Source organism: Salvelinus namaycush, chromosome 21, assembly GCF_016432855.1.
Source record: "Salvelinus namaycush isolate Seneca chromosome 21, SaNama_1.0, whole genome shotgun sequence".
Taxonomy (NCBI): Eukaryota; Metazoa; Chordata; class Actinopteri; order Salmoniformes; family Salmonidae; genus Salvelinus; species Salvelinus namaycush.
In genome coordinates this window covers 43651352-43661697 of record NC_052327.1, presented here as the reverse complement: position 1 = coordinate 43661697, position 10346 = coordinate 43651352, and the positions used below count along the sequence as shown (strand labels likewise).

The 10346-nt window shown below is 43.9% G+C and overlaps 1 protein-coding gene across 1 annotated transcript in view; it reads left to right on the top strand.

Moving 5' to 3' along the window:
- The first annotated feature begins 1347 nt into the window (after nt 1-1347).
- The window catches only part of LOC120066397 (guanine nucleotide-binding protein G(i) subunit alpha-1), a 73160-nt gene continuing 64161 nt past the window's right edge, over nt 1348-10346 (top strand). The window contains exon 1 of the mRNA XM_039017740.1: nt 1348-1771. Coding sequence (XP_038873668.1) covers nt 1654-1771 — 118 coding nt within the window. The 5' untranslated portion in view covers nt 1348-1653. The remainder of the gene's footprint in view (nt 1772-10346) is intronic.

Sequence of the window (10346 nt, the reverse complement as noted above, 5' to 3'; positions counted from 1 at the left end):
CCACAAAGAGTTGCTTAGAATGGAACGTCCTTTGACCATTCTACTCATTCTACTTCTATGATTGAGGTTCACCCTCTCTGTATTCTATGACCCATTAGGCATCTGTCAGGATACAGTCATTTGAATGTCTAATCCTTCTGGATGTGGTTGGAGTGAAGAACTACCCAAGGGTTATGACCCTTATGTCAGGGTCATGTTCAGTAGGCAAGGTGTAGAAACAGTGAAACAGGAAGTTTGGCTACTACCTGAACATGTCCAATAAGAAAGCTTATTTTTGCTTTCAACCAATGGCCCTGAATAGCATCTCTGTCTGACAGTATATAAGGCTGCTGTGTATAACTCTTATTTTTATGGCTGTAGCTTTCAATGCAAATCCACTCCTGCTCATTAACTATGCACTATACAGAATAAATTAAATATGAATTAAAATCTCCACAAACACTTGCACGCAAAACATGTACTACATATGAACACAAACGCACACATTGAATGGAGATTTGAAATTTGGGCCAACATATGACTGTGAAACATAAGCTACTGTCTTCAGATATATTAATATTCAGATGTATTAACACTGTTTTTCAGGGAGTCTTGGGATCCATAAAAACATTACAACGTGTCATCATCTAAGTGGCTGAGCATCTTGACTGGGCACAATGCCCCCGCAGCAACCAACAAACAAACAAACATCAGCCATGCAAATTAAGGCATTCATTAGTTAACTTAATGCCTAATCTCCATTAGTCTCCGTTAACTCTCTATAATCCATTTTAGATTATGCTGTCTAGCCTGTCTGGATCCTCTCCATAGGCCCTACACAGTCAACCCCCATGCATTTGACATTATAAAGCATATAATCACATATCAACACATAATCAACTATATTGTGAATTATTAGCATTTTCTAAATTAGGATTTAACATTGATAATGTTAAATCAATGACTATTAAAGTGCAATTGAACAGGGAAATGGACCCTCATCCAGATACTGTATCTACATTGTTTGTAGTCAAATCTTTGGGCCAGGCTCTGAAACCTGGCACTGCACTATTAGGTAGGCTACTTTCCTGACTTCTGAATGTCTGTAAAGATAACACAGCGATAGGTTAGATAAAATATTGTATGTAATGCACCCAACTGCTTTTTTAGCCTGTCATGTATGTAAACTCATAGGTACAACATTTTGCCCTGATCTCAAAGAGTTTAGCGAATCACCTCAAGAAAGCAGCAATATTATAACTTTGGTGCCACTGTGCCGACAGAAAATACAATTTTGAGGAAAGGGCTGCGCGCTATCACGCATGCGCAGACATCGGGTACGTGAACAACGGGAAACAGTCCATTGATCAACAGCTCAAACAGGCAAAAAAAAACGCTGCTTAACCGTTCCTCTTTTTAAAATTGGGAAATGATCATCTGAGTACTTCTAAATCGTTATAGAAGATAAATAGAAACCACAACGAAAAGCTTTTTTTGAAGGAAAGTAATTTTAGAAGTGCTGCTGAGAAACAATTTATTTGGCTAGACTGGGTGCGAGGCAAGGGCGTGTTTGAATCTCAGAGGGAGGCTCCCTCCTTGTTTTAGCTTGTGCATGTTATTGCGTTGTGTATATTTGGTCTTTTTAACTGTTACGTTTTGGGAATCGGCTTGAAGATGGGGTGTACTCTGAGCACGGATGATAAGCAGGCGCAGGAGCGCAGTAAAATGATCGACAGAAATTTACGGGACGACGGGGAAAAAGCAGCACGGGAGGTTAAGTTGCTTCTGCTCGGTGAGACCAAGACGGAGTGTTGAACGAATGGTTGAATGAAAAATTAGCTAGTTCGCTAACCTTGGTTAACTAGCTAGCTATATACCCAGCTAACGTTAGCTAGTTTTATACAGGTGATGCACAAGAGTTTGATAGTGCCAATATTGGCAACTTTTTATGAATGGAATTCAAATTAACTCATTCAAATAGCTAGCTAACGTTAGCTCGCTAAATAGCGAACTAACGTTAGCTACTTAACATAGTTAGCTAGTCCTGTTGAGTTAGTCCTACTGGCAATGAACTAACTAAGCTTGCTAGGTAACTATCCCTAGCCTTATTGACTAACTAATCCCTAGCGACTAAACTCAATGATGTACAATGGAGTTGAGCGGTAATTAGTGTGAGCGGACTAGAGCTCTGACGTCACTTATTTTATATACTATTGTACTGATTTCCGCACCTAAAGAACATCCCGCAAGTACACACAACAATGTCGTGTTTAATTGCGGAAAATTCTTTGGGTGATGAAATCAGTAGTTTAATAAAACATAAATGTTGTGTCGTATGAGCTCCAGTCCGCCTACACGAGTTGCTGCTCAACTCCATTGTGAATGTTGGAATTGAGTTTAAACGCCTAGCTAATCCGTCTAGGTATCTCAGTGATTCAGGTGTCATGGCTAACTAACGTTAATGTTAGTCTCAATGATCAGATTAACTAGGTGGCTAACATTACCTAGCTAGTAAACCAAATTATTTACCTAGCTGATGTTAAATTAGCAAAGTATCCTGTCTTGATTTGCACTGCCTTAGCAAAGCCGTTTGAGCTACTACAGCCAAGTTTTTCTGATTGACACTGATTTATTGAACAAAGGGCTCTCAAATTTTCAGTTGAGTGTGCACAACTGTGTGTGCACTCAGATAGCTTGAAAAATAATGAATCATAGCTACACTATATATACAAAAGTATGTGGACACCCCTTCAAATTAGTGGATTCGGCTATTTCAGCCACACCCATTGCTGACAGGTGTATAAAATCGAGCACAGCCATGCATTCTCCATAGACAAACATTGGCAGTAGAATGGCCTTACTGAAGAGCTCAGTGACTTTCAACGTGGCACTGTCATAGGATGCCACCTTTCCAACAAGTCAGTTCGTCAAATGTCTGCCCTGCTAGAGCTGACCCTGTCAATTGTAAGTGCTGTTATTGTGAAGTGGAAATGTCTAGGAGCAGCAGCTGCTCTGCCGCAAAGTGGTAGGCCACACAAACTCACAGAACGGGACCGCCAACTGCTGAAGCACTTAGCGTGTAAGAAATCGTCTGTCCTTGGTTGCAACACTCACTGCAGAGTTCCAAATTGTCACCACAAGGGCTGATCGTCGGAAGTTTCATGAAATGGGTTTCCATGGCCGAGCAGTGCACGCACACAAGCCTAAGATCACCATACGCAATGCCAAGCATTGGCTGGAGTGGTGTAAAGCTTGCCGCCATTGGACTCTGGAGCATTGGAAACGTGTTCTCTGGCGTGATGAATCACGCTTCACCATCTGGCATTCCGACGGACGAATATGGGTTTGCCCATGATTTTGGAATGAGATTAGCAAGCTAATTTGGCTACAAAACTGCAATGAATTCATCCAATGGTTAAGTAGTCTAGCTAGACTTGGAATTGCATTTACAGTAACATAGATCGCTACTAGTATGAGCCATATGACAAATCGTAGTAGCTAAAAGTATGAGTCATTAAACTCTTGCTGTAAATGGACATGGCTTCTTCCACTCTCCTTTTTGCTGTAATAATAGTTCTAAGATTCCCACAGCATAATAATGTGTCTGTCAGTCAACTACCCATGTTATTTGTGTAATGGTCAGGCTTTATCATTTATTATGTTTCTGTTTGCTTCTCGAATAGATGTATGTTTTGTATATATTATTAAAATATTAAATGTTTTATTTTAAAGATAGCCAGTAGGGTTGCACATTTTGGGGGAATATTAAGAGGTGGAAACTTTCCGTGGGAATTAACGGGAATATATGCAAATGAATATTAATACAATTTAAATGTACATGTTTTTCTTGCCAGCATAGTTGGTGTCCAACATGTATGCTGTGGCGTGTATGGGCTTCAGGCAGAAGTCTTCACACTTTTTGGAATACACACTTTTTGATGTATTCCAGAACTGCAGTTTCCTCTGCTTGGAGCAACAGTGAAGTGGGCAGGGTAGTATGGATTTCTTCTCTTACATCTGCAAGCAGAGTCTGAACATCAGACAGGATGGCATTGTCTCTCTCAGTCCGTGCAATGGCTACTGCTATAAGTTTCAGGCTGCTTACCACTCCCAAAATACATCATCCAGGAGGATCCTCTTGATTGGGCTGTCCATAGCCGTAAACTGTGATATGGCCAGTTCTTGGAGAGACTCCTTCCCCTCCAGGAGACTCTCAAACATGATGACAACGCCACCCCAAATGGTGTTGCTGGGCAGCTTCTATGTGGTGCTCTTATTCTTCTCACCTTGCTTGGTGAGGTAGATTGCTGCTATAACTTGATGACCCTTCACATACCTAACCATTTCCTTGGCTCTCTTGTAGAGTGTATCCATTGTTTTCAGTGCCATGATGTCCTTGAGGAGCAGATTCAATGCATGAGCAACACAGCCAATGGGTGTGATGTGAGGGTAGGACTCCTCTTAAGACCAAGCAGCCTTCATGTTTGCAGCATTATCTGTCACTAGTGCAAATACCTTCTGTGGTCCAAGGTCATTGCATACTGCCTTCAGCTCATCTGCAATGTGGGACAGATAGGGAGGTTGCTTGTTGTGAGCGCTGAGGGAACTTGAGCACCTGGCCAGATGATTCTGCATCTTTGTTGCATGATTTGGCACAGTATTTGCAAATGTACACAGATTTTCCTTCTATAATAGCTGCAGTGAAATGTCTCCACACATTAGATAGTGCCTGTGGCATTTTCCTGTAAAAAAAAACCCCAAATACAATTCCATGTACAGATAAATAGTTAGGCAGTTAGAATAAACAATTCATTTGTAAGATAAATGTTTTAGTTCTGAAGGATTCATTGCTATAGAAATGTACCTGGATAAAAGGTGAGCCACTTTCTTGTTACTGGTTATCCCATTTTGAATTCAGTTGACCAAAGTTACTTTGCCAACTCCTCAAACCTGATTTGTAGTATAGGGCTCATGAGTGCTGTCTGTGTGGTGTGTTTACATGCAAAGACTCCGCCTCCACACCCTGGTTTCTCAGAGAACGTCCATTGGCAACTCAGGTAGTCTAGTATTAAAGTTTAATTAGTTATAAACTCAGCAAAAAAATGAATTGTCCATTTTTCCGGACCCTGTCTTTCAAAGCTAATTTGTAAAAATCCAAATAACTTCACAGATCTTCATTATAAATGGTTTAAACTCTGTTTCCCATGCTTGTTCAATGAACCATGAACAATTAATGCACCTGTGGAACTGTCGTTAAGACACTAACAGCTTAGACGGAAGGCAATTAAGGTCACAGTTATGAAAACTTGGGACACTAAAGAGGCCTTTCTACTGACTCTACTGAAAAACACCAAAAGAAAGATGCCCAGGGTCCCTGCTCATCTGCGTGAACGTGCCTTAGGCTTGCTGCAAGGAGGCATGAGGACTGCAGATGTGGCCAGGGCAATAAATTGCAATGTCCGTACTGTGAGACGCCTAAGACAGGGAGACGGGACGGACAGCTGATCGTCCTCGCAGTGGCAGACCACGTGTAACACCTGCACAGGATCGGTACATCCGAACATCACACCTGCGGACAGGTACAGGATGGCAGCAACAACAACTACCTGAGTTACACCAGGAACGCACAATCCCTCCATCAGTGCTCAGACTGTCCCCAATAGACTGAGAGAGGCTGGGCTGAGGTCTTGTAGGCCTGTTGTAAGGCAGGTCCTCACCAGACATCACTGGCAACAACGTTGACTATGGGCACAAACCCACCGTCGCTGGACCAGACGGGACTGGCAAAAAGTGCTCTTCACTGACGAGTCGCGGTTTTGTCTCACCAGGGATGATGGTTAGATTTGCGGTTATCGTCGAAGGAATGAGCGTTACACCGAGGCCTGTACTCCGGAGCGGGATCGATTTTTAGGTGGAGGGTCTGTCGTGGTCTCGGGCGGTCTGTCACAGCATCATCGTACTGAGCTTGTTGTCATTGCAGGCAATCTCAACGCTGTGCGTTACAGGGAAGACATCCTCCTCCTTCATGTGGTACCCTTCCTGCAGGCTCATCCTGACATGACCCTCCAGCATGACAATGCCACCAGCCATACTGCTCATTCTGTGCGTGATATCCTTCAAGTCAGGAATGTCAGTGTTCTGCCATGGCCAGCGATGAGCCCGATCTCAATTCCACTGAGCACATCTGGAACCTGTTGGATCGGAGGGTGAGGGCTAGGGCCCCCCCCCCCCCCCCCCAGAAATGTCCGGGAACTTGCAGGTGCCTTGGTGGAAGAGTGGGGTAACATCTCACAGCAAGAACTGGCAAATCTGGTGCAGTCCATGAGGAGGAGATGCACTGCAGTACTTAATGCAGCTGGTTCAGGGACACATTATTCCATTTCTGTTAGTCACATGTCTGTGGGACTTGTTTAGTTTGTCTCGGTTGTTGAATCTTATGTTCATACAAGTGTTTACACATGTTAAGTTTGCTGAAAATAAACGCAGTTGACAGTGAGAGGACGTTTCTATTTTTGCTGAGTTCATGTACGGAATATGCATGGTATACATCATCCAACACAATGCTTACTTGTACGTTCCTTATCGACAATGCAGCAACAATAAGGAATAGTAAAAAAAAAAAAAAAAATAGGAATAAGAACATAGTAAATGGCAGAATATAATAAACATTTTAGCTTAAGTATAATACAGGAAGGCACAATTTATAGAACAATATTTACATGTGTATTGGAGATGTGGGGGTCAAGTGTATAATAGGAGTCTGGTAGTAGCAGTTGTGACGTGTGCTAAGGTACGGAGAATCAGAGCAGGTCGTCGTTCAAGTGTTCAGCAGTCTCACTTGTAGATATTTTTAGCAACTTTTATATGTTCAGTGGAACCCAATTTGAGACCTGTGTCTCATTTTATAATGGTGGCCTAAGGACAAAAAAAATTAAATCAAAACAACAAAAAATAACTTCAAGACAGCTATAAATACATTGCATCAGGTTATTACAACAAGTTGTACAAATCAATTGATACAGTTGCACTCTTCAGTGAACTTATTCAACAAGAGTTTTAAACTGCCCTATCAGCACCAGGCAATCCAGGTTGTAGTTTGTTTTATAAGGTATTCCATAACTGTGCTGTGTTAACTAAAGGGGGATTTATCAAACTGTAGAGACAAGCGGGACCTTTCATTCGAACGGGTTTGGTATCTCATATTTTTGTTTCAACAGGGAAGTGAGCTATGTTGGAAGCTTGTGGATCAGATCTTTGTAAACGAGAAGGGAGTAATGAAGGGATCTATGGGATTTTAGTGAATTCCAGCAGACCTTCTGATACAGGATGCAGTGATGAGTATCAAAACTGTCACCTGTAATAAAGCGAAGGGCGCTATGGTAGACGGTATCCAAAGGTTTAAGAGTAGTGGCTGCTGCATTCTGGTAAATGGTGTCGCCATAGTCAAGAACTGGCAGGAACGTTGACTGTACAATCTGCTGCCTGCTGTTCATGGAGAGGCAACATTTTATTTCAGCTTTTTAACTAGCATCAGTATGTTAAAAAAAAAAAAAAAAACATTAGATCTTTATCAATCCAAACGCCCAGATATTTACAGATGGGAACCAACTCGATGAAAGAACCATCCAATGAGTGAATATGTAACCCATCTGACAAATGCTTCCGTGAATTAGAGAACATCTATTTAGTTTTGCCTGCATTAAGTACAAGTTTTAAATCAACAAGGGGTTTCTGTAAGGGAGGGATCTTAGCACCACCAACTTCCAGCGCCAACAGAGATGGCCGCCTCGCTTCGCGTTCCTAGGAATTTATGCAGTATTTTGTTTTTTATGTGTTATTTCTTACAATGGTACCCCAGGAAATCTTAGGTTTTATTACATACAGTCGGGAGGAACTATTGGATATAAGAGCAACGTCAACTCACCAACATTACGACCATGAATACGACTTTCCCGAAGCGGATCCTCTGTTTGGCCTACCACCCAGGACAATGGATCGGATCCCAGCCGGCGACCCAAAACAACTGCGCCGTAGAAGGGGTAGACTGAGCGGTCTTCTGGTCAGGCGCCGTAGACGGGCACATCGCGCACCGCATGAAATCCGAGCAAGGGTAGCATTCCAGAGAGACATCAGAGACTGTAACGTTCTTTGTTTCATGGAAACATGGCTCACTCGAGACACGCGGAGTCGGTACAGCCACCTGGTTTCTTCACACATCGCGCCGACAGAAACAAGCATCTCTCTGGTAAGAAGAAGGGCGGGGGTGTATGCCTTATGATTAACTAGACGCCGTGTGATCATAACAACATACAGGAACTCAAGTCCTTTTGTTCACCTGACTTAGAATTCCTCACAATCAAATGCCGACTGCATTATCTACCAAGATAATTCTCTTCGATCATAATCACAGTCGTGTATATTCCCCCCAAAGCAGACACATCGACGGCCCTGAAAGAACTTCATTCGACTCTATGTAAACTTGAAACCACATATCCTGAGGCTGCATTTATTGTAGCTGGGGATTTTAACAAGGCTAATCTGAAAACAAGGCTCCCCAAATTCTAGCAGCATATCGATTGTGCTACCAGCGCTGGCAAAACCCTAGATCACTGTTATTCTAACTTCCACGACGCATATAAGGCCCTCCCCCGCCTTCCGGAAAATCTGACCACGACTCCATTTTGTTGCTCCCAGCCTATAGACAGAAACTAAAACAGGAAGCACCCGCGCTCAGGTCTGTTCAACGCTGGTCCAACCAATCAAATTCCATGCTTCAAGATTGCTTCGATCACGTGGACTGGGATATGTTCCGCATAACGTCGAACAACAACATTGACGAATACGCTGGTTCAGTGATGTTGTACCCACAGCGTCTATTAAAACTTTCCCCAACCAGAAACCATGGAATGATGGCAGCATTCGCGCGAAACTGAAAGCGCGACCCACTGCTTTTAACCAGGGCAAGGTGACCGGAAACATGACCGAATACAAACAGTGTAGCTATTCTCTCAGCAAGGCAATCAAACAAGCTAAGCGTCAGTATAGAGACAAAGTGGAGTCGCAATTCAATGGCTCAGACACGAGGTATGTGGCAGGGTCTACAGTCAATCACGGACTACAAAAGAAATACCAGCCCCGTCGTGGACCACGATGCCTTGCTCCCAGACAGACTAAACAACTTCTTTGCTTGCTTTGAGGACAATACAGTGCCACTGACATGGCCCGCTACTGAAACCTGCGGGCTCTCCTTCACTGTAGCCAACGTGAGTAAAACATTTAAACGTGTTAACCCTCGCAAGGCTGCAGGCCCAGACGGCATCCCTAGCCGTGTCCTCAGAGCATGTGCAGACCAGCTGGCTGGTGTGTTTACAGACATATTCAATCAATCCTTATCCCAGTCTGCTGTTCCCACATGCTTCAAGAGGGCCACCATTGTTCCTGTTCCCAAGAAAGCTAAGGTAACTGAGCTAAATGACTACCGCCCTGTAGCACTCGCCGCCGTCATCATGAAGTGCTTTGAGAGACTAGTCAAGGACCATATCACCTCCACCCTACCTGACACCCTAGACCCACTCCAATTTGCTTACCGGCCCAATAGGTTCACAGATGACGCAATCGCCATCACACTGCACACTGCACACTGCCCTAACCCATCTGGACAAGAGGAATACCTATGTAAGAATGCTGTTCATCGATTACAGCTCAGCATTTAACACCATAGTACCCTCCAAACTCGTCATTAAGCTTGAGACCGTGGGTCTCGACCCCGCCCTGTGCAACTGGGTCCTGGACTTCCTGATGGGCCACCCCAGGTGGTGAGGATAGGTAACAACATCTCCACCCCGCTGATCCTCAACACTGGGTCCCCACAAGCCCTCTCCTGTACTCCGTTCACCCAGGACTGCGTGGCCATGCACGCCTCCAACTCAATCATCAAGTTTGCAGACGACACTACAGTGGTAGGCTTGATTACCATCAACAACGAGATGGCCTACAGGGAGGAGGTGAGGGCCCTTGGAGTGTGGTGTCAGGAAAATAACCTCACACTCAATGTCAACAAAACAGAGGAGATGATCGTGGACTTCAGGAAACAGCAGAGGGAGCAGCCCCCTATCTACATTGACGGACAGTAGTGGAGAAGGTGAAAGGTTTAAGTTCCTCGGCGTACACATCACGGACAAACTGAAATGGCCCACCCACACAGACAGCGTGGTGAAGAAGGCGCGCAGCAGCACCTCTTCAACCTCAGGAGGCTGAAGAAATTTGGCTTGTCACCAAAAACACTCACAAACTTTTACAGATGCACAATCGAGAGGATCCTGTCGGGCTGTATCCACCGCCTGGTACGGCAGGCCGTAAGGCTCTCC